The sequence below is a fragment of the Melanerpes formicivorus genome, unplaced genomic scaffold (assembly GCF_026170545.1).
Source record: "Melanerpes formicivorus ecotype bairdi unplaced genomic scaffold, bMelFor1.0.p_v2 SCAF_76, whole genome shotgun sequence".
Classification (NCBI taxonomy): domain Eukaryota; kingdom Metazoa; phylum Chordata; class Aves; order Piciformes; family Picidae; genus Melanerpes; species Melanerpes formicivorus.
In genome coordinates, this window is record NW_027142428.1 from 3,181,980 (window position 1) to 3,206,208 (window position 24,229).

Consider the following 24,229-nt stretch of genomic DNA (forward strand, 5'->3'; position numbering starts at 1 on the left):
GACATGCCGAGAAACAGGGTATTCATCCACTAAAACCTAAAGGCCATCCTGGGCCAAGTCAAGCAAAGATTTAGGGAGGGGATATCAGCAGGAAGATTTCATCAGGACAAAAATCAGGGTTTCTGTAGCCAGCCTTGTAGTCTGGTACCACACTCAGAAGCACCGGATCAGAACAGATGTAAAAAAATCAGTTCAATTGACTGAATTTTGTTTCTTAGAGCTCGCAGATTTCAAGAGGAGAGAAGCACACACAGAATGGCTACCCAAAGGAACAGAGGAGTATTGAATGTGTTTCCACAGATCACAACCAAAAAGCCAAGACTCAAGCTGCATGTGCATTCAGATGTTCTGCAACACAGAGAGAGCATGAGAGGGAGAGGCTGGGTAGCAGCCAATGTTATCCCAAGCTGCATCAGTGCAGAGGAATCAATCATGCATCACTACAGATTCCCTGAGGCACGAGAACTCCCTGCAGAAACCCAAAATTATCTCTTGACGTATTGTTTTCCCCCAAGTGCTGAGCAGAGCTGGAACTCACAGCTTTTCCCAGAACCCACATTCTTTGCTACATCCCAACACTGCCAAAACAAGGCTAGGAACAGCCTCTGCAGACAGGACCGAGATCTCCATCGGAGAAGGAAAGGTGACCCACCTGAAGGAGCCTGAAGTTTAGCTTGCTTCCTAAGAACAACAGCTCCAGGCAGCAGGGATTTCTGATGGACATACCCACACTGAAAGCACAGTTTTTGATGGAGATGGCCATGATTCACACCCAAGTTCCTGCCATCATACAGGTTACAGTGTTTTCCCAGAGCAGCTGGGCCCATAACTCAGCTGCCAGCATCAGCCTGCCTACAGATGACAAGCTCAGATGAAAATAGTTTTACTAGCAAGTCTTTCAACAGGTTTCCACTATCCCAGTGTGTTATCAGAGTTTAAGGCCAATGGTCATCTCCTCAGTCCTTTTGATAAGCTGCTCCCTTGATGGCATCCTGTGGAAGAGTCACATGGAAATTGAGTATGGGTTGTCTGCCTCCCACAAGTTACAAATAGGCTGTCAGCAATTCCCTCTCCATGTTTTATTTCCTCTGCACCATTAACTAACTGACAACTCTACCTGGTTTAGGATCTGGAGAACAGGTCTGGTGAGGAGCAGCTGAGGGAACTGGGGTTGTTTAGTCTACAAAAGAGGAGGATGAGGGAAGACTGCCTTGCTCTCTACAGCGCCCTGAAGGGAGGCTGGTGCCACATGGCTCCAACTTCCTTCCAGAGAGTTGTAGACACGCAGCAGTCTGATCTGCCCCCAAAACTTCAGGAGTATCTCCTATGTACTTTTCTCTGTTGGCAGGCAAATCTCTGCCAGTTGGAAGAGGGCATTTAAAGCTTGAATTTTAGCCTTCTGGACAGTATTCTAACCAGGAACGAAGTCCTGCAAGCAGAACCTCAGGGCATGTTATCCTTTTGACAGCCAAATCTTTTTCTTTGATCTGCTTTTGATTTTTACAGAGCTCTGCTTTTCAAAATCAAGTGCTGGCATAGTCTGGGGGGGTTTAGGTTATGGGATTTTCTTGTGGGTTGGTTTTGTTTGCTCTCTTGTATTTACTGGGACCAGCAAGGACAGCAGATAAGTTTGGTCACTGGTGCAAAACCACACTCCCACAGTTTTGCAGCTGGTCCTTTGCATCATCCAGGACTGAGCTCAATTGCTTTCTCTCTGGGGCCTGGCCTGTCCAGCTGCTCCATGAAAGCAGCCATTCATGCATGTCCAAACATGGCATTTACCCAGCACAAAGACTGAATTCTCCTATCAGGTCAAGGTACTTGTTCTCAGCTGATACTTGACTACCTCATTTCCTGGTGTACCACCCTTCTCCTATGCCCATCAGATCAACACTCACTCAAAGCCAGCATGCTGTCTTCCCATCTCCAGGCTTACTCCCAACTCATTTCTACAAAGACAAGCTTAGCCAGTCCACTTCCCTATTACTTCAAGCCTAGTTCCAACCAAATACTATTATTTAGTGTGTTCAGCATTTCTTAGGGGAGGTGTTGCCAACATCTGTCCCATTTGCATCACTGAGGACAGACAACTCATTTATTTTTTGTCCTCAAGCATGAATCATCTACAGCACAGCTATTTCCCTATCTGGGGGGTTTTCTTAGCTCAAAAACAGTGTCTGGAGGACAGGTTTATTTAAAGCCTCACCAGCTCAGCTCCACCTTAGTTGATGGGAAGGCCATTGCTGAAGGCCAGCCTGCTTCTCTGAAGGCAATGGGGCTTGAAGAACCAAGAAGTGCTCAGAGCAGCATTAGGCTGAGGCTGCCTAAACAGAATCACAGAATCACCAAGGTTGGAAGAGACCTCAAAGATCATCAAGTCCAACCTGTCACCCAACACCTCATGATGAAACTATGGCATCAAGTGCCACGTCCAATCCCCTCTTGAACACCTCCAGGGATGGGGACTCCACCACCTCCCTGGGCAGCACATTCCAATGGCTAACAACTCTCTCAGTGAAGAACTTTCTCCTCACCTCACGCCTAAACTTCCCCTGGTGCAGTTTGAGACTGTTTCCTCTTGTTCTGGTGCTGGTTGCCTGGGAGAAGAGGCCAACCCCCTCCTGGCTACAACCTCCCTTCAAGTAGTTGTAGACAGCAATAAGGTCTCCACTAAGCCTCCTCTTCTCCAGACTAAACCACCCCAGCTCCCTCAGCCTCTCCTCACAGGGCTTGTGCTCGGGACCTCTCACCAGCCTCATGAGAGGTGGCTGAGCAGCCCCAAGCAGGACCTCTAGGACTAGGTAAGCTTGAAAACAACTTTTACGTAGAATAGAATTGTTTTGGTTGGAAAAGACCTCTAAGATCATCAAGTCCAGCTGCCAACCAACACCACCATGGCCATTAAACCATGCCCCAAAGTGCCATGTCCACATATTACTTGGACACCTTTAGGGATGGTGACTCCACCATCTCCTTGTGCAGCCTGTTCTGATGTTTGGCCACTCTTTCCATAAAGGAGTGAGAAACAGTGTATAGCTACAGCACTCAAATTGCATTCTGCACAGGTTATTACATCTCAAGCACAGCCACAAAAGATGTCTATTTGCTTTCAGGCAACTGTCACAGTAACAATCCACTCAGCACCCAGGGATTCAGCTTACAGCTTCCTCTGAGTGCATTCCAGAGGCTGAAGCATCACACAGTACAGCCACCTCCCCACACCCTCATCTCTAACTCCCATCCTTCTGGCATGATCAGGTTTTATTGGGCAAGCAAGCCTGGGGCCTGCACAGAACTTGGTTTTTAAAAACTTAAAATACTGAAAATGCTTCTTCTGAAGGTGTTGGACAGCTTCCAACAGATGATCCCTGAGCAGCTGGACTCTGCAGCATGTCCCTCCAACACAAGCTGCACGACTCCATGCTTCTGCAGTTCTCAGCCTGCTGGATTCAGAAGCAGCTTCTAACTTATGTGCCAAGGGGCTACAAAATGGATTTCACCACAGCCCAAAGAGGTTATGTGAGGAGGCAGGGCAGCCCTCCTTGTGTGTGCAAGCAAGGATTCCAGCAGAAGCTCAAGAACAGGATGGATTACAAGTCACATCAGAGGATCACAAAATGGTAGAGGATGGAAGAGACCTCTGGAGATCATCTAGTCCAGCCCCTCCTGTCACTAACATAGGTTCACCTGTATCTTGGGAACATGTCTAGGTGAGTTTTGAAAGCCTCCAGAGGAGACTCCACAACCTCTCTGTGCAGCCTGCTCCAGCACTCTCAAGTCAAGAAGCTTTTCTGCAACGTGGTTGCAGACAACAGAGTTCCACCAGGCAAGATGACAGGTAACACCACATATACTCCCACCACAGCTGTGGCATGTCTCTGGCCATAGGTGTGCATGTGTCAGGACATGAGGCCATGCCAGTTTAACTGTTCTCCACAGGATGACAAGAACTGCATCACAGGGGTCCTGCTCTTACCAACTACAGCTTCAGCAAGATGAATCTTCTCACAAACAAGCCCAAGTTCTTGGATTGGATGACTGCTTGCAGCCAGTGCCAGGGTTTCTGGTTGCTTGCAAAGCGTTTTGGCTCAGAAAGAGTTCTTGGATCCTGGAAGGTTACTCCTGGAAATAACCCAGCTCATCAGGTCAAAAGCCCAGGGAGAGGGTAGCACAACCGGAGACAAGAGAAGGGGCTGATTTAATACTTCCTAACCATAAAATAGGTAGAATAAACTAAAAATGAAGTGCATCTCACTTGGGCAGGAGAAAACAGGATAGAAGCTGAGACTACAGGTGAGGCTGAGCTGAAGAAGCTGGGAGGGAAGAAGAAAGAGGAGCAGATGAGGTTATTTGCTTCATCCAGCCTCTCCCACCCTAGGAATGCACAGAAGCCGACAGCACAATCAGAAATACACTTGGGGTATTTTGCATATTTCTTGGGTCTATTAGTGGAAAAATGTAGTTTGATTTGAAGCTTCTGTAGAGTAGAGTCTGGCTGCTTCAGCTGCTGTGCAGCCCCAAAAACAGGACCTGCTCTCTGGAGCATCAGCCCTGGCGTGAGAGCTGGCCCCACAGTTATTTATGTGGCTGAGCAGAGGTTTTGTGCCATGAAAAGGAGACAGAACTAATGTGGCCTTTGCCAGCCAAGGGAGGGCATGACAGAAGATGGGTCAAATGCAAGAGGGGCACATACGGACTCTCACATTCCATGCAGACTCCACAGTGAACTCCATTCAGCTGGTACAGTTCTGGTGGGGCTTTACAGGACAGCAAGCAAGGAACAGACCAAGCTTTCCCAGGTTCTCAGCCTAGTATCTCAGTTCTACTCAGGCAAATAACCAACCCCTAACCCCACTAGATCTTGTAGTTGAACCTTGCTCTCTGCTCCCGAGCTACTGCAGGGTAATACAAGTTTCTCCTCTTCAGCACACAGGCAATACCTATCAAGCTGGCAGCCTCAGAAGGCAGTCTGCTATTATTTTGCATCAGATTTCTTTTTAAAATCAATGCACCAGTACAGGTCAGAGACTGACCTGCCAGAAGGCAGCTCTGTGGAGAAGGACCTGGGAGTCCTGGTAGAAAAGTTTGCCAGGAGCTAGCAATGTGCTCTTATGGTCGAGAGGACCAGTGGGATCCTGGGAGGAATTCAGAAGAGTGTGACCAGCAGGCCAAGGGAGCTTCTCCTTCCCTTCTACTGTGCCCTGGTGAGGCCACACCTGGAGTATTGCATCTAGTTCTGGGCTCTCCAGTTCAAGGACAGGGGACTGCTGGAGAAAACCTGGAAGAGGGCCACAAAGGTGCCAAGCCAACTGGAGCATCTGTGAGGAGGAAAGGCTGAGAGACCTGGGGCTGTTTAGCCTGGAGAAGAGCAGCCCGAGGGCAGATCTGATGGGGCTGGGCTGCTTTTAGTGGTGCCCAGTGATAAGAGAAGGGGCAATGGGCACAAACTGGAACCCAGGTTTCACTTAAAACACATGGAAAATCTTCTTTACTTTGAGGGTGGCAGAGCACTGGAGCAGGCTGCCCAGAGATGTGGTGGAGTCTCCTCCTCTGGACACTGTGATCCTGGGCAGCCTGTTGCAATTCTGCTCTGGCAGGGCAGTTGGATTAGATGATCTTTAGAGGTCCCTTCCAACCCCAACCATTCTGTGGCTTCTTGCAAAGGCTTCTCACTCAAATGCTTGGTGCTGAAATCAAAGGCTGTGGCTGGGCTCTCCTTGCACGCTGCAGTAACAACCTGCCAACTCCACGAGTTCACCTGACAAACAGATTTCCCAAGCCTTGACCATGCACAACCCTTGGGTCGCAGACATTCACACCACCACTCACATGCTGTGCACTTCCCAGAGCACTACAGTGAGGCCTGCATCAACACCCCCCCTACACACTCACTTTTGCTCATGCCAAGGGCAGTTTTCTTAACACTGGGAGTCACATCTGTGTGTGGTGTGTAGCTGGCTACTTTTGAGGCAAGCATTTTGGAGTTGGCAGACTCGGACTGAATTGCAGAAGAATTTGCACGTGGGCTGAAGCATCTGGATTAACCTGAGAGGAATATCCTTGAGCAATGTGTGGCTGCTGCACTCATACCATCCCCCCCCCCCCCCCCCTTTACTTTTATTTAATCCTCCTCTTCTTCAAAATGATTCACATCCATCAGCTACCACAAAATTGCTCAAAACTCCACGCTCTTACGCAAATTTCAGCCTCTGCAACATTTCCACTTTCTTCTGAAATGCACCACTTGACTCAAGCCCTTTCCATGCTCAGAACACACCACTCCTGCCTCCCTACAGAAAACAATTAAGAGCCTTCTCACAGTTCCTAGGACAAAGGTTATCAGGCACACACTCCAAGGTGGGGGGTGCCGATTCCTCATGCTACACTCAAGAAAAACAAAAAGAATTCTTCTGTCCTGAAGAGCCTCTCCCCCAGAGCTAAGATATAGCACAGGCAGCAATGAATCACAGAATCCTACAATCAATAAAGGTTGGAAAAGACCTCAAGGAGCATCAAGTCCAACCTTGGAGAATGGTTTGGGTTGGAAAGCACCTTGAAGATCATCTAGTTTCAAGCCCTCTCTTAAGTAACATCCAACTGAAAATCACTTGGGTGGAATGCATATTTGGGTTAGAAAAGGCAGTAGAACAACATGTTAAGTTCTGCAGGGAGGAAGGACAGCAGTTCAGCTTGTCTTCAAAGAATCATTTTGGTTGGAAAAGACCTTAAGTAATAGTTGGACTCAATGATCTTTAACTCTACCAAGTCCAAACCACATTCCCCAGCACCACAATTTCTGCCTCTTCAAAATATCTCAGAGGTAGAGATTCCACCACCTCCCCCGGGCAGCCTGTGTGGTGGGCTACCTCCCACCCTGAAAACAGGGGGGGGAGGGCTTGTGAGTGTTTTTGCTCTCCCTGGAGGGTGCTTTCCCCCCCGGGAAACTGACTTGATCTGTTCCACTCCCCTCCCTGCCTTGTCCAGCAGGGCTATAAAAGGGAGGGCATTGCAGCCATTGCTCTCTCTTCCTTCTGCTTCACAGGGACAGAAGAGTCGCTGCTGGCTTGCTACCTCCTTGCCATGTGGTCCTCCCTGCTGCTTCCACACTTTGCAAAGGACTGGTTCTGTATCTCATATTTCTTTTCCCTTTCCCATCCATCCTGGTTCATTACCCTTGTGAACACTGCCTGTCATTGTTACATAAATATGACAATATCACCAAGGTTGGAAGACACCTCAAAGATCATCAAGTCCAACCTGTCACCCAGCACCTCATGACTAGACCATGGCACCAAGTGCCACATCCAATCCCCTCTTGAACACCTCCAGGGATGGGGACTCCACCACCTCCCTGGGCAGCACATTCCAATGGCCAATCACTCTCTCTATGAAGAAGTTCCTCCTAACATCCAGCCTAAACCTCCCCTGATGCAGCTTGAGACTGTGTCCTCTTGTTCTGGTGCTGATTGCTTGAGAGAAGAGACCAACCCCCTTCTGGCTATATCCTCCCTTCAGGCAGTTGTAGACAGCAATGAGGTCTGCCCTGAGCCTCCTCTTCTCCAGGCTAAACAATCCCAGCTCCCTCAGCCTCTCCTCACAGGGCTTGTGCTCAAGGCCGCTCACCAGCCTCGTTGCCCTTCTCTGGACACATTCAAGTGCATATATATACACACACACACAGAGTTAAAAGAAAAAAAATTGTTTACCTCTCTACTTCCAAGTCAAACCCAAATTATTTCTTGGTGGATTTGCTCCCCTCTCCTTTTTCTCTCTCTATTGGGAAAGAGGCAGGGGGGAAGTGGGGGAGGGATTCTCAACCTTGCCCCCATCTGAGCTTTTAAGCCCCAGGTAAGGCTCAAACCACCACAGCCTGATCCATGGTTTGAGAGCTCTCAGTGAAGAAGCAGCTTCCTGCTTCCTTCCAACCACCACCACCAGCCTGCCAGCTTCCTTCCAACCACCACCACCAGCCTGCCAGCTTCCTTCCAACCACCACCACCAGCCTGCCAGCTTCCTTCCAACCACCACCACCAGCCTGCCAGCTTCCTTCCAACCACCACCACCAGCCTGCCAGCTTCCTTCCAACCACCACCACCAGCCTGCCAGCTTCCTTCCAACCACCACCACCAGCCTGCCAGCTTCCTTCCAACCACCACCACCAGCCTGCCAGCTTCCTTCCAACCACCACCACCAGCCTGCCAGCTTCCTTCCAACCACCACCACCAGCCTGCCAGCTTCCTTCCAACCACCACCACCAGCCTGCCAGCTTCCTTCCAACCACCACCACCAGCCTGCCAGCTTCCTTCCAACCACCACCACCAGCCTGCCAGCTTCCTTCCAACCACCACCACCAGCCTGCCAGCTTCCTTCCAACCACCACCACCAGCCTGCCTGCTCCCTTCCAACCACCACCACCAGCCTGCCTGCTCCCTTCCAACCACCACCACCAGCCTGCCTGCTCCCTTCCAACCACCACCACCAGCCTGCCTGCTCCCTTCCAACCACCACCACCAGCCTGCCTGCTCCCTTCCAACCACCACCACCAGCCTGCCTGCTCCCTTCCAACCACCACCACCAGCCTGCCTGCTCCCTTCCAACCACCACCAGCCTGCCTGCTCCCTTCCAACCACCACCAGCCTGCCTGCTCCCTTCCAACCACCACCAGCCTGCCAGCTTCCTTCCAACCACCACCAGCCTGCCTGCTTCCTTCCAACCACCACCAGCCTGCCTGCTTCCTTCCAACCACCACCAGCCTGCGTGTTGAATGCGCAGGGCAATGCGAGGGATGAAGCTTTCACATTAGGTGTAATAGAAAAACATTCTTTACTCTGCAAGTGTCTTTACAAATATATATTTATATATTTAAGCCCATTTCAGGCCATAAAAGCCCATTAAAAAAAAAAAAAAACAACAAAAAAAGAAAAAAAAAACCCAAACAACCAGTACCTTTTTGAACAAGAGAAACTGAGATCCAAAGATCTGAGGTGAAAGACGCCCACCGCAGGGCTGGCTTTGGCGCTTCTCTGAAGGCCTCTGTTCAGCACATTAAACCAACTTCTTCGAACTCACATCAGCTTTTTCTCCCAAAAGGAGGGGCACCATGTTTTACCCCACCTCTGCTTGCTTTCTTTATGAGGTAAATTGGAACCAGTTCTACACAACCACTGCTTTAAAAAGGAGACACTGTATCCTGATAGACCAGCTTTTCCAGAACAGAAACACCAAACCGAACCAAATTTGTGAGTGGGTTACAACAACATTAAGATGCCGCTGGTGGATCCGACCGCAATGTGCTGTTGTCTCAAAACAGAACTAAAAAGCTATTCCAGATACATACAAGTACAAACACTAGAGCTGGTCAGAGAAAAAAGAAAAATTAATTCTCAACATTGTTTTTGTTTTAAAAAAAAATCAGGGGAGTTTTTCCTGTCGTGTGGCTTTTGTGTTTGCTTCCCCCACCCCACCCCCATCCTCACTTTTCTACCAGGTCCATATACCCTTGGAGTTAAAAAAAAAAAGGTGTTTGTTGTAAGAGTGCAAAGTCCATCCAAATCTCTAAAGTTCACTATCACTACACTTTAAAAATCCTGATGGCAAATAAAAAGGTCTCGATTTTAACTTAGCAAAAGTGATATCTAGAAATATTCAACATCAAGAGGTCTTACAAGAAAACCTCAGACTACTAAGGCATTCTAAGGCACAGTGTTTTGGAAGAAGTGCTTTCTCCCTTTAGTGTTGCTTTATACACATCATGTGTCTGAGTCCAAATGATGCATGGAGCTGCAGATGTACGCCGTGCCTTCTCCCAGGCAGTGAATTGAATCTTCAGCTGTTTCAGACGTAGGCTCCCAACGCTGCATGAAATTCAGTTAGACATTGCACCAGCTGCTGAAACTTAGGTCTTTCTTCAGGATCTAGGGCCCAACAGCAGGCCATCACAGCAAACCTGGAAGGCAAAGACAAATGAAGACATAAGAATGTAAGCCAGGCAACCACAGTTGCAGCCTGAAAGTGAAAACCAGCATTTGCCACTAGGAATACTGCTGAGCGTGGAGAGAGGAGCCCTGTACCTTCTCAGACAGGACAATGCTGAATAGCACCTTCAGGAGACACACCTTGGAACCACCAATACGGGTACTGTGACTGGAAGTGCTGTTTTGAGTTAGGACACAAGCCAGAGGCAATCCAGCTAGAGGCAATACACAGCTCACTAGAAATTGCTCAGCTGTTGTAAAAGCATAGGTTAAAGTGCTTCTGTTTACGGGAATGGGCTTTGGAAGATGCAAGGCAGTGCCTGTGCAGGTGTCTTCTCCTGTGCCACTAAGGATGAGGAACAAACACCTCAAGCACTGCCTTGTAACTCAGTCATGCACAGTATTTCTCCATAGTCTTGCTCTGAGGGAACAGAGTCCCTGTGTCTACAAACCTAGTGGCTTACCTACAGTGCAGTCCCACAAATGCTAAACTGAAACCCCCCTGGCCTCTTTGCCCTCCCTTCTCCCATCCTCCTGACCAACCCCCATTTCTCCCAGGTGTCAGAATACAAAAACAAGAGTTGGGTCAGGATTAAGTGAAAATCCATGAGCAACAGTTAATTTTAGCCAGAGTTCCCCGGCACAGGTTACTAAAGCCACACAAATACGCAATGGCTTGTCTGAAAGGCAGAGCAAACAGGCAGAGGAAGGCAAACCTGGCTCTCTCATTGCTAAAGCTGGTGTAACATGTTGGTTACAAACCATCCCATCCCCAAAACCATGCACTCACAGTTCATCAGGGCAGTTGATTGGCTGAGCTATTCGATAGCCATCCTTTAAGTAAGCAGCCATCTCAAAGGGGTCGATGTCAACATACGGAGTCTGTCCTAAAGTCATCAGCTCCCACAGTGTTACTCCAAAGGCCCACTAAAAAGGAAGAGCATAGAGCATTAACAGAACATACTGCATCTTGAGAGCTCCTCCAGAGATTCCACAAAATCACCCATAAATGAGACTACACAGAGAAAGAAAGATTTACATAAGCTCTATACATATAACAAAGTTCCTGAAGGACCGTGCCCCATCTTGAACAGGAACCAACACTGAGAGTTCACGAAGTAATTCCCTGAGAGTAACATCAGTTACACTGGAATAGGTGCAGCTAGGTCAGACCGGCAGTTCAAAATGACTCTTGTCAGCAATGTTTAGTCACATGGATATTTTGGATGTCTGCCTTTGAAACAAGATGGGGGAAACATTAACAGCTGGTTGGAAAAGTCCGGCCAAAACCAGAAAGAACCGGCCCAAACAGGAAAAAAACGGCCAGAACTGGCCAAAACCAGAAAAAAATGGAAAAAAAACGGCCCAAACCGGAAAAAAAAACGGCCACAACCAGCCAAAACTGGTCAAAACTGGCCCAAACCAGAAAAAACCAGTCAAAACCGGAAAGAACCGGCCAGAATCGGCCCAAAACCGGACCAAACCGGAAAAAAACAGCCAGAACCGGAATAAGATGGCCAGAACCTGCCCAAACCGGAAAAAAATGGCCCAAAACGGAAAAAAATGAAGAGAACTGGAAAAAAATGGCCAAAACCAGTCAAAACCGGCCCGAACCGGAAAAAAAACGGCCAAAACCGGCCCGAACCGGCCAAAACCGGCCAGAACCGGAAAAAAACGGTCAAAACCGGCCAGAACCGGAAAAAAACGGTCAGAACCGGAAAAAACCGGCCAGAACCAGCCAGAACCGGAAAAAAACGGTCAGAACCGGAAAAAAATGGTCAAAACCGGCCAGAATCGGAAAAAACCAGCCAGAACAGGAAAAAACCGGTCAAAACCGGCCAGAACCGGAAAAAACCGGCCAGAACCGGAACAAACCGGTCAAAACCGGTCAAAACCGGCCAGAACCGGCCAAAACCGGCCAAAACCGGCCAGAACCGGCCAGAACCGGCCAGAACCGGCCAGAACCGGCCAGAACCGGAAAAAACCGGCCAGAACCAGAAAAAACCGGCCAGAACCGGCCAGAACCGGAAAAAACCGGTCAAAACCGGCCAGAACCGGAAAAAACCGGCCAAAACCGGAAAAAACCGGTCAAAACCGGCCAGAACCGGAAAAAACCGGCCAAAACCGGAAAAAACCGGTCAAAACCGGCCAGAACCGGAAAAAACCGGCCAAAACCGGGAAAAACCGGTCAAAACCGGCCAGAACCGGAAAAAACCGGTCAAAACCGGCCAGAACCGGAAAAAACCGGTCAAAACCGGCCAGAACCGGTCAAAACCGGCCAGAACCGGCCAGAACCGGTCAAAACCGGTCAAAACCGGCAAAAACCGGTCAGAACCGGTCAAAACCGGCCAGAACAGGAAAAAACCGGTCAAAACCGGTCAAAACCGGTCAGAACCGGCCAGAACCGGTCAGAACCGGTCAGAACCGGTCAGAACCGGTCAGAACCGGCCAGAACCGGCCAGAACCGGCCAGAACCGGTCAGAACCGGCCAGAACCGGTCAAAACCGGTCAGAACCGGTCAAAACCGGTCAAAACCGGCCAGAACCGGCCAGAACCGGCCAGAACCGGCCAAAACCGGCCAGAACCGGAAAAAACCGGCCAAAACCGGCCAAAACCGGCCAGAACCGGAAAAAACCGGCCAAAACCGGCCAGAACCGGAAAAAACCGGCCAAAACCGGCCAGAACCGGTCAAAACCGGCCAGAACGGGCCAAAACCGGCCAGAACGGGCCAAAACCGGCCAGAACCGGCCAGAACCGGTCAAAACCGGTCAAAACCGGTCAAAACCGGCAAAAACCGGTCAGAACCGGTCAAAACCGGCCAGAACCGGAAAAAACCGGTCAAAACCGGTCAAAACCGGTCAGAACCGGAAAAAACCGGTCAAAACCGGTCAAAACCGGTCAGAACCGGTCAGAACCGGCCAGAACCGGTCAGAACCGGCCAGAACCGGTCAGAACCGGCCAGAACCGGCCAGAACCGGCCAGAACCGGTCAAAACCGGCCAGAACCGGTCAGAACCGGCCAGAACCGGCCAGAACCGGCCAGAACCGGCCAGAACCGGTCAGAACCGGCCAAAACCGGTCAAAACCGGTCAGAACCGGTCAAAACCGGTCAAAACCGGTCAAAACCGGCCAGAACCGGAAAAAACCGGTCAAAACCGGTCAGAACCGGAAAAAACCGGTCAGAACCGGTCAAAACCGGTCAAAACCGGTCAGAACCGGCCAGAACCGGCCAGAACCGGCCAGAACCGGCCAGAACCGGCCAGAACCGGAAAAAACCGGTCAGAACCGGTCAAAACCGGTCAGAACCGGCCAGAACCGGTCAAAACCGGCCAAAACCGGCCAGAACTGGAAAAAACCGGCCAAAACCGGCCAGAACCGGAAAAAACCGGCCAAAACCGGCCAGAACCGGAAAAAACCGGCCAAAACCGGCCAGAACCGGAAAAAAACGGCCAAAACCGGCCAGAACCGGAAAAAAAACGGCCAAAACCGGCCAGAACCGGAAAAAACCGGCCAAAACCGGCCAGAACCGGAAAAAAAACGGCCAAAACCGGCCAGAACCGGAAAAAACCGGTCAAAACCGGCAAGAACCGGAAAAAACTGGTCAAAACCGGCCAGAACCGGAAAAAATTGTCAAAACCGGCCAGAACCGGCCCAAACCGGAAAGAACCGTCCAGAACCAGAAAAAACTGGCCAGAACCGGCCCAAACCAGGAAAAAACGGCCAGAACCGAAAAAAAACAGCCCAAAATGGAAAAAACAGTCCAAAACCAGAAAAAAAGGGAAGAAACGGAAAAAAAGGCCAAAACCGGAAAAAAACGTAAAGAACTGGCCAGAACCAGAAAATTCCGTCCAGAACCGGCCCAAACCGGAAAAAAATGGGGAAAACCGGCCAAAACTGGAAAAAAGAAACGGAAAAAACAGCCAGAACCGGAAAAAATAAGGCTTTAAACTAGATTTGAAGGGGGAAGGGGTTAATAGTCTCCTGCTGGCCGGTGACAAACAGAGGGGCAGCTCACCAGCAGTAGAGAGAAGGAGAGCTGGTAAGGGCTATCAACTTTCAGCCCTGAGGCAAGCCACGAATGATCCACCAGGACATTCTGTGGAAACCGAGGGGATTTGGCAGAAGAGGAGGACAGGGCCAGCCCAGCTGAAGTGCTTCTATGCGAATACGCGCAGCTTGGGCAACAAACAGGATGAGTTAAGGGCCACTGTGCTGCTGGGATGCCACGACATAGTGGCTGTTACTGAAAGTTGGTGGGATGAATCCCATGACTGGAATGTAGGGATAGATGGGTATAAACTCTTTAGGAAGGATAGGCAGGGAAGGAGAGGAGGAGGTGTTGCCCTCTATGTCAATAGCCAGTTGGAATCAGTGGAGCTCCACCTGGGGAGGGATGATGAGCTGGCTGAGAGTGTATGGGTTAAAATTAAAGGCAGGACAGGGGAAGGAGATATTACTGTGGGGGTCTCCTACAGGCCACCTGACCAGCAGATCCAAGCAGATGAGGCCCTCCACAGGCAAATAGAAGCGGCTTCCAGGTCACAAGCCCTGGTCCTCATGGGTGATTTCAACCCGGACATCTGCTGGAGGGACAACACAGCAAGGCACCAGCAATCCAGGATGTTCCTGGACTGCATAGAAGACAACTTCCTCCTTCAAATGGTAGAGGAACCAACAAGAAATGGTGCTATGCTGGACCTTGTTCTCACCAACAGGGAAGGGCTGGTAAGCAATGTATCTGAAGGGGGCCTACAGGAAGGCTGGGGAAGGACTTCTCAGGATCTCGGGTAGTGATAGGACTAGGGGGAATGGAATGAAGCTGGAGGTGGGGAGATTCAGGCTGGATGTGGAGAGGAAGTTCTTCACCATGAGAGTGGTGAAACCCTGGAATGGGCTGTCCAGGGAGGTGGTCGAGGCCCCATCCCTGGAGGTGTTTAAGAGCAGGCTGGCTGAGGCTCTGGCCAGCCTGATCTAGTGTGGGGTGTCCCTGCCCATGGCAGGAGGGTTGGAACTAGATGATCCTTGTGGTCCCTTCCAACCCTGACTGATACTATGATACTAACATGCCGAGGGGACTGGAACATCTCCCTTATGAGGAAAGGCTGAGAGACTTGGGGCTGTTTAGCCTGGAGAAGAACAGCCTGAGGGGGGGACCTAATTCCTGCTGATCAATATCTGAAGGGCAAGCGTCATGAGGATGGAGACAGAATCTTCCCACTGGAGCCCAGTGACAGGACAAGGGACAATGGACACAAACTGGAACATGGGAGGTTCCATTTGGACATAAGAAAAAAAATATTTCTGTTTGAGAGTGGCAGAGCACTGGAGCAGGCTGCTCAGAGAGGCTGTGGAGCCTCCATCTCTAGAGGCACTCCAAACCCACGTGGACGTGTTCTGCGTGATTGACACCGGGTGATCCTGCTCTAGCAGGGTGTTTGGACTAGATGATCTTCAGAGCTCCTGTCCAACCCCTACCATTTTGTGGCTCTGTCAACAGGTGTTAAATTGACCTAAAATTAAAATGTTTGTGCACTAAGATTTAAGTTCTTCAAAAAATAAGTAAAAATTAAACCATGTATTTACTACAGATTTCCAGCACCATATTTCAAAGCACTTAACAAATCTAAGGAATATTAAACACTAGACCAGTGATGTGAAAAAACGTAAAGTGTTCCAGTACATCCTAGCTCTTCAAAATACTACACCAAATTCCTGAAAGAAAGGGCTACAAAATTCAAAGGTTCAGAAGTGAATTAAACCATCAGTTCAAAAAATCAAAGTCAGCTGTGTATTCCGAGTTATAAGCTCAGAAATAGGACTCACAAGCAAAATAAAGACTACATCTAAGTAAATCTGACAGCTGGATTGGCATTCAACACATTCAGCTGTCAATACCTGCCATAAGGAGCCTAGGGTGGTGAAAAAAATTAATCCACTCATGTGCAAGCACAGTACAAGCAAAATGATTTGCTAGCTGGTATCAAGAGATAAAGCATAGATGGTGATGATACTGCACACTGATGATTAACTGCTGCAGTTACAAGTACTGCAAACAACACAATTTATTAAGAAGGGCAGAATTCTGTAAGCAGAAATTAGAATAAACCTTTATTAGAATAAACCTTTATTAGAATAAACCAAACCAGGTTGGAAGAGACCTTCAAGATCATCGTGTCCAACCCATCAACCAATCCAACCCACCCAAACAGCTAACCCATGGCACCAAGCACCCCATCAAGTCTCCTTCTGAACACCTTCAATGACGGCGACTCCACCACCTCCCCGGGCAACCCATTCCATAGCGCAATCACTCTTTCTGTATAGAACTTCTTCCTAACATCCAACCTGAACCTCCCCTGGCACAGCCTGAGACTGTGTCCTCTTGTTCTGGTACTGGGTGCCTGGGAGAAGAGACCATCATCAGCCTGTCTACAACCTCCCTTCAGGTAGTTGTAGAGAGTGATAAGGTCACCCCTGAGTCTCCTCTTCTCCAGGCTAAGCAGCCCCAGCTCCCTCAGCCTCTCCTCATAGGGCTTGTGTTCCAAACCCCTCACCAACTTTGTTGCTCTTCTCTGGACTCGTTCCAGCAAGTCAACATCCTTCCTAAACTGAGGGGCCCAGAACTGGACACAGGACTCGAGGTGTGGCCTAACCAGTGCAGTGTACAGGGGCAGAATGACCTCCCTCCTCCTGCTGGCCACACTGTTCTTGATGCAGGCCAGGATGCCATTGGCCCTCTTGGCCACCTGGGCACACTGCAGGCTCATGTTCAGCCTACCATCAACCAGCACCCCCAGGTCCCTCTCTGCCTGGCTGCTCTCTAGCCACTCTGACCCCAGCCTGTAGCACTGCATGGGGTTGCTGTGGCCAATGTGCAGAACCCAGCACTTGGATGTGTTAAATCTCATGCCGTTGGATTCTGCCCATCTGTCCAGCCTGTCGAGGTCTCTCTGCAGAGCCTCTCTACCCTCCAGCAGATCAACTCTTGCCCCCAGCTTGGTGTCGTCAGCAAATTTACTGATGATGGACTCAATGCCCTCATCCAGATCATCAATAAAGATGTTAAAGAGGATGGGGCCCAGCACTGATCCTTGGGGCACACCACTAGTGACTGGCTGCCAGCTGGATGTGGCACCATTCACCACCACTCTCTGGGCTCGGCCCTCCAGCCAGTTCCTAACCCATCGCAGTGTGCTCCCGTCCAAGCCATGGGCTGACAGCTTGGCCAGCAGTTTGCCATGGGGGACGGTGTCAAAGGCCTTGCTGAGGTCCAGGTAGACTACATCAACAGGCCTCCCCACATCCACCAGGCGGGTCACCTGATCATAGAAGGAGATCAGGTTGGTCAGGCAGGACCTGCCCTTCCTAAATCCATGCTGGCTAGGCCTGATCCCTTGGCCATCCTCTAAGTGTTGTGTTATTGCACTCAGGATGACCTGTTCCATGATCTTGCCTGGCACTGAGGTCAGGCTGACAGGCCTGTAATTCCCTGGCTCATCCAACCGGCCCTTCTTATGGATGGGCACCATGCTGGCCAGCTTCCAGTCCTCTGGGACCTCACCAGTGAGCCAGGACTGCTGGAAAATTATGGAGAGTGGCTTGGCCAGCTCATCTGCCAGCTCTCTCAGCACCCTAGGATGAATCCCATCTGGTCCCATGGACTTGTGGGGATCCAAGCTGCTAAGGAGAGTTCCAACCACCGCCTCATGGAACATAGGGAAACTGTGCAGCTCCCTGGCTCCTTCTGCCAGCTCTGCAGGCCAGCTGTCAGGAAAACGTTCTGCCCTTCTAGTAAAAACTGAGGCAAAGAAGGTGTTAAGTATCTCTGCCTTTTCCTCATCCTTTGTTACAATGTTCCCCTCCGTATCCACCAAGGAGTGGAGCTTGTCCTTCCCCTTCCTCTTACTATTAATGTATTTATAGAAGGACTTTTTGTTGTCCTTCACAGTAGAGGGCAGTTTAAGCTCCAAGTGTGCTTTTGCCTCCCTAATTCTCTTCCTACAAGACCTAGCAACATCCTTAAACATTCTGTGGGTTGCCTCCCCTTGCTTCCAAAGGTGATACACCCTCTTTTTTTCCCTCAGTTCCATTAAAAGTTCATGAACCATCCAGGCTGGCCGTCTGCCCTGGCGGCTCATCTTCCGGCACATTGGCACAGCCTGTCCCTGAGCCTTCAACAATTCTTGGTTTTAATTCTTGGTTTTAATCAAAAGAAGCCTGAAGGAAGGGACCTTTGAGGGTCCCATCCAACTGGATGCATTCTATGATGCTGTCAGTGAACACTGATGGGAAGCTCAGAGCTGGAGAATGGCAGGGGCAGAGATGCAGCCCAGCTCTGAACAGCCATCTATTAACAGTCTGAGAAGGGCAGGGGAGAACAGCCTTCTATTTACAGTTCAGAAAAATGGCAAGGGACAAGTGATGGTGCACCTAGGACATGAGAATCAAGAACAGTTCAACAGTAACTACTTTGAGAATGCAGCTGTGTCTAAACTCCATGACTAGCTGCCTAAGAATGGCATAAAGAGATGCACAGTTTCATGTCCAACAGAGAGGGGAAAAACACAACTAAAATTCAGCAGGAACAGTGCTTTGTTTTTCAATGCTTCAGCTGACTGAGGGAAGTGCTGGCAGAGGAGGAACACATCAGGAATGTTTCAAGCCAGTAAAAGCATTTTAAAGAGATGCATCCCAAAAGCAAGCCTAGAACACATGCTAGAACTGTGTGCAATAGATGGTTTTGCTGTGCAAGGAAGGTCTGCCTGACCTTCAAACTATCTGACATGAGCATAAAGAGGTTGTATAGAGATGCTGTTCTGAACAAATCACTGTCACCCATTCAGTACCACGATTCTCCAGTGGCTGAAAAAGGGGGGGGGGGGGGAAGAAAGTAAGCAACATGCATTTACAAAACAGAAGAAAATAAAACCAGAAAGCCACACAACCCCAAAAATCCCCAAACCAACCAACCCACCCAACAAAACCATCTTACCACATCACTAGCATTAGAGAATTCATTGTTAACCAGGCTTTCAAGAGCCATCCATCGAACTGGTCTGTTCTCATTATCCCCCAGGCAGTGGTAGTCCATAGGAAACAGGTCCCGAGACAGCGCGTTGTCTGTAATCTTAACCTGAAGTGCATCATCAATGCTGATTTAAAAAGAACACAACACTTTAGCAAACTTGACATTAACAGTTCTACAGAAAACAGCTGTGCTCAGCCTCATGGTTCAGCCTCGGGGTTTTACTTGGGCAGCACTAATTGCAGTATCAAGATTTCATTCTCGTACGTCAGGACACGCTTGCTCTGTGATTATCAACTATCACTGAAGAACATATTTGTTTTGCATTAACAGATAAGCACCAGAAAAATCAGCAGTCTTAAGATTAAATAAAATCAAACATTTACATGTGCAAGGAAAAAAAAATCCAGTCAAAACAAACAAACTCTCTCAAACCCTCCCTTGGAGATCCCCTATCAGATCAATCAAAGAAATTTTAGCTACAGTACCTCTGTAGCAATAACAAGCCAGAGATTTAAGCAAAGCAAGATGTAGTAGTATCTTGTTAGAGCAACCAACATTAATTGTGGTCTAAAAGCCTTGCCTTGAATCAAGCAATCTGGTAAGATAGTATTTATTCCCCTCATTCTGACTGTTGGTAGAAGTAGGATACTGGCTAAGGGAAACTTCACCAACAAAAGGATGACTTGACAAAGCATACAGAGCCTACAGATTTCTTTCTTCCTCTGGGATTCAGTGCATATCCTTTTTAAGGTCAGTGTTCTTAACAGCTGAAAAATATGGGTGTGATGTTGGCTTTAATAGGATAAAACACAGAAATAACATTGGGTTATGGGGACTGTAAGCAAGTGGCATTTGCTGTCTTTTCATCTGGTCAGTATTAAATAGACATTTTCAAGCTGTGTTTTCCTTTTTACTATCTCAACTGCCTTCTTATTTCTCCTATTTTTGTGCACTTTCAGGGCAGTTTATTAGCTTCAAAATTTAGAGACCAGGCATTTTTACTACCTACTCACTCTTAAGAGTTCAGAGAAATTCCTAGACCACCTGTCTACAAACAATGTCCTAGTGCTTAGAGAGCTCTCACTGGTATAATCCATACATCCACTCTAACTGGGCCCAACTGTGCTATGGGCCCACGAGACCAAAAGCCTTTCCTCCCTTAACAATCCTGCCAAGACCACTGCAATCCTGGCTCACTTCCTTCCCAAAATTAGGTCCAATAAACTTTCTATCAACTCCTCCCAGGCTTTCACCACCCAGGAACAAACCTGGGGAACAAAGGAGACACAGCTGTCCTTCAAGGGACCCTGGCTTCTGGCATACTCTCTTTTTAAAAACCAATGCTAGCCCAGGATTTCTGGTACTGCAGCACAGACTGGCAGATGCTCAGCTCCTGCCTCCATTTCCCACAGAGAAGGAGCACTAGGTGCACTATGATTTTTATTGTCAGCCCTCTAGATCACATATATGGCCACTAAAGTGAAGTGGGGCTTTGCCCCAGGAGGGTAAGGAGTCAAGCAGTCTGGACTGCCAATGCTTTGTACAGCAAGGACATTAGGCTTCACTGCACAGAATGAGAGGAGGCTGTCATGATGTAATTTATGTGAAGCACTGCTTATGATCTTTGTCTCCTGTGGTTCCACTACTTCTATAGGCTCATCAGAAAGGAAAAGCAACAGGAATTAGGAAGAAAGTATCTTGGAAACTGTTAAACTGAGCATCCTTAGATAGCACAAGAGTCAGGAAAGATTCTGTTGGACTAGCTTGGCAGCACCAGTTCAAAAGCACAAGAGACGGCTTCAGGGTGGATCTTACTGCTCCCTGTTCCAGATTTTGATACATGTGTGCTTAAATGTCTTAAGTGCTTAAGTATGCATGAGAGCTTAACTGTTTCTTAGTGCCCCAGGTGCACTGTCAAAGGCTTTGTTGGCCTTGGTTGGGATGGCTGAAAATGTGGGCCACCAACTGCACCGGAGAGGACCAAGTGATTTTGTGGACATGAGCACAAGAGACAGAGGCAATCCAAACTTGAGGAGCAGCAAAAGTCTTTAAGATGAAGATGTTTTGCTTCCTTGAGAACTACGCTTTCTGGCTCACCTCGTTTAGAGGAAAACAGCTTAACTGACAGAACTATTCACCCAATAATTGGGGAAAAAAAGCCAACAGCAGTGGTATATTTTGTAGCAGAGATCAGGTTGATCACAGAAAGGCCATCCTAGCTCTAACTAGCAACATAACGTTGTCTGCACAATGGCTCTGTCCTGCTGAGTACTTACACACAGTTTCTAGCAGCCAGGTCTTTGTGAATGACCTCCCGTCTGGCCAAATAACTCATTCCACAGGCAATCTGAATAGCCATATGCACAAGATCCTGCTGGGAAATTGCCTGCAAGAGCACAAAACAACAGTCACTGCTAAACTGCAAGCCCCATTCCTACCAGGCTAGTGTTTTTGTAGCATTCCAGTGCTCCCTCCCTGTACCTTTAGTGGCTGATGCCTTCTAGCAGCTAGAGATGCTACCACCTGCTGAAAACTTATGAAGGCTTTATCCTAAATTCTAGCTTTTTTTTGGACATGCCAGGAGCAAATGTTTCCAATTTACAATTTCCTCAGTGCTACACAACTTTTCCTTCAGTTAGTGGTGAACACAGGCAAAAATGGTCAACTTTATCCTCTTACAGCACCTTTTTGACTTTGCTTCCCTACAAACCAATGCATTTTCAGGCAGCAGAGCACAAACAGCAGTCAAAATTCTTGTTGCTATCTATCACTGAAAATCAGCATCAAAGGTTGTGACTCCAACTATTTTTACACTTCACAGCCCTGTAGAAATTAAACCTTTGCACATATTTATACCTTGGGTTCCCTCTTCCATTTCTGTAGTGTTTCAGAAACTTCAGTATGCAGGTGGAACACACTGAAGTTGCAAGACTGGGGTTAAAATAAACCAAATACTACATTAAAACAATAATAAATTGTCCTCTTCCTTAACAGGCTCCTAAGAATAACAGCCACATACTATTTCAGAAAGCTCAAGAATTGGCTTTGGGTAGTTGTAGAAAAGTTCCATCTCAGAAAAAAGTGCCTAGGACACCAAACACTCCAGTTTTGATAGTTAAGTACAGCCAAAGCTAACCACTTGTTTGACATAATACAGATTATAAATACCATTTCTGTTTAAACTGCTGGAAAGGGATATTGATGCACTGAGCAGGGCTTTATAACTCACACTGAGCTGCAGAAGAAGCCAAATCAAAGTTGAAAGATCCTAGAATCTTATCACAACTTGTAAAGAAAAAGGGGTAGGTGGCCTTTGGTAATTTGAGATCTGGTACATAACCAAGACAAATGCTGATCTCAGGAAGCAAGATTTCATTTTGCACTTGGTTTAGTCTAAAGACAGAAGCCAAACTAAGGTGAAGCTGAAGAAAAGACAAGGTAATCTTAACTAAAAGAACTAAAAATCTGGGTATGTTCTCAGCTAGGACTACTTTCTTCCTCACTTCTCTTGAAATGTATGAAGTCCCACTGAAAGACAATAAAGTTATGAATGCTGAAGAGCATCCACAGCAGTAGAAAAAAAAACCCACCACCACCAAAAAAACCCAATAAATCAGCAGAGACTGTTTTCTGTAGTACCCAAAATTAAACAAACCCATTTATTTTACTTAATAGCTACCCTACAACAGAACTTTAAAGTTTAACAGAACTGTCACATGCTTACTATAACATAATTAAGAACTACAGTAATTGAAGGGATAATTTGTTTATACCCAAAATAAAATCAGTCCATCCTAAATTTCTCCATGCACAATTTTCCTGTGTACTTCAGCTTAAATCCACAACCATATACTATTTTCTCTCTATTTTGTTAAGATGTACTGACAGGCTACTACCATAACCACAGTTTAACTCAGTTTCATGCCACGCGAAGTCTTGTCATAAGCACAGCCAGGAATGTTTACATTGTATGAATCAAGACAAGTGCTTGCCAATTCTCTCACTGTCACAACAAAACAGGTGAAAGCCACAACTATTTCTGTTAAGACACACACACAGATGACAAACCAAGTTTCACAGGCAAGAAGTCACAGATTTCTGTGTGTACCTGAGGATTGTTGGCCTCTACCAGCTTGCACTGTCGTAAGAATAGTTTAAGGTTCCCCCAGTTCATGTATGGTAGCAGCACCATTGGTTTTTCTCCCTCTTCTATACAGACATGAGTGATAGGTAGCAGATTCCTGGAAGACAGGGAGAGAAATTCCTGATTTTCTAAAAACTGAAACTTGATTCAAATCTTCTTGATCACTAAACACAGTAAGTGAAAGTAATTCAGCACTGAAGAAAGTAATTGAAGCTTGCATTATGCATTGGAGAGCATGAGGTCTCCAAATAAAGGAAGCCTTAGCCACTTTGTATATTTGAAGAACGCTCCAAATCTTTTCACTTGGTGAAAAAGGCCTGAAATACATTCCTATGAATACAAATTCTTTACATAAGAAGCAACACATTCTTGATTTGGAAGCATATGAAGCCAAATGTAACAAGAGAGACAAAATACAGAGCTCCTTCACAGTGTTTTAGAAGTCAGAATATCATCCTTGATCCACATCAAGAGGACAGAACAGAGTATTTTATTTTTGAATCAACTAAACATTCAATTGACCTCTAAATGCTTATATGTCTCAGGAGGTTTATCACAGATGGTTTAGAATCATAGAATCATTTAGATTGGAAAAGATCTTTCAGATCATTGAGTCCAACCATAAATCTATCACTGGCAAGTCCACCACTAACTCACTGTAAAGGTCCCTTCCACATGTCTTTACATCTCAGATAACCCCCACTGTGTATGGCCAGCAGGCTGAAGGAGGGCTTTTGGACTCTTTAAAGAGTTTGACTTGTAACAGGGAGGATAACAGCTGATTTTGAATTATGAGAAGGGGGCTGTTAATTCTGTTTCAATTTCACACGTTTCCCCAACAACCGGCTCCTTCTCTTCAGTCTGGCCTGCATCAGGAACAGTGTGGCCAGCAGGAGCAGGGAGGTCATTCTGCCCCTGTACACTACACTGGTTAGGCCACACCTCGAGTACTGTGTCCAGTTCTGGGCCCCTCAGTTTAGGAAGGACGTTGACTTGCTGGAGCGTGTCCAGAGAAGGGCAACGAAGTTGTTGAGGGGCTTGGAACACAGCCCTGTGAGGAGAGGCTTAGGGAGCTGGGGCTGCT

General features: G+C 47.8%; 1 protein-coding gene across 2 annotated transcripts in view; it reads right to left on the reverse strand.

Annotated features, from left to right (window-relative positions):
- Nucleotides 1-8,835: 8,835 nt before the first annotated feature.
- Nucleotides 8,836-24,229, reverse strand: part of RYK (receptor like tyrosine kinase) — a 57,449-nt gene continuing 42,055 nt past the window's right edge. For both annotated transcript variants that reach the window (XM_068164073.1, XM_068164074.1), the window contains exons 11-15: nucleotides 23,110-23,242; nucleotides 21,278-21,387; nucleotides 18,966-19,125; nucleotides 10,765-10,901; nucleotides 8,836-9,946 (exon numbers count right to left, since the gene is read on the reverse strand). In XM_068164073.1, the coding sequence (XP_068020174.1) occupies nucleotides 9,835-9,946; nucleotides 10,765-10,901; nucleotides 18,966-19,125; nucleotides 21,278-21,387; nucleotides 23,110-23,242 (652 nt within the window). In that variant the 3' untranslated portion in view covers nucleotides 8,836-9,834. The remainder of the gene's footprint in view (nucleotides 9,947-10,764; nucleotides 10,902-18,965; nucleotides 19,126-21,277; nucleotides 21,388-23,109; nucleotides 23,243-24,229) is intronic.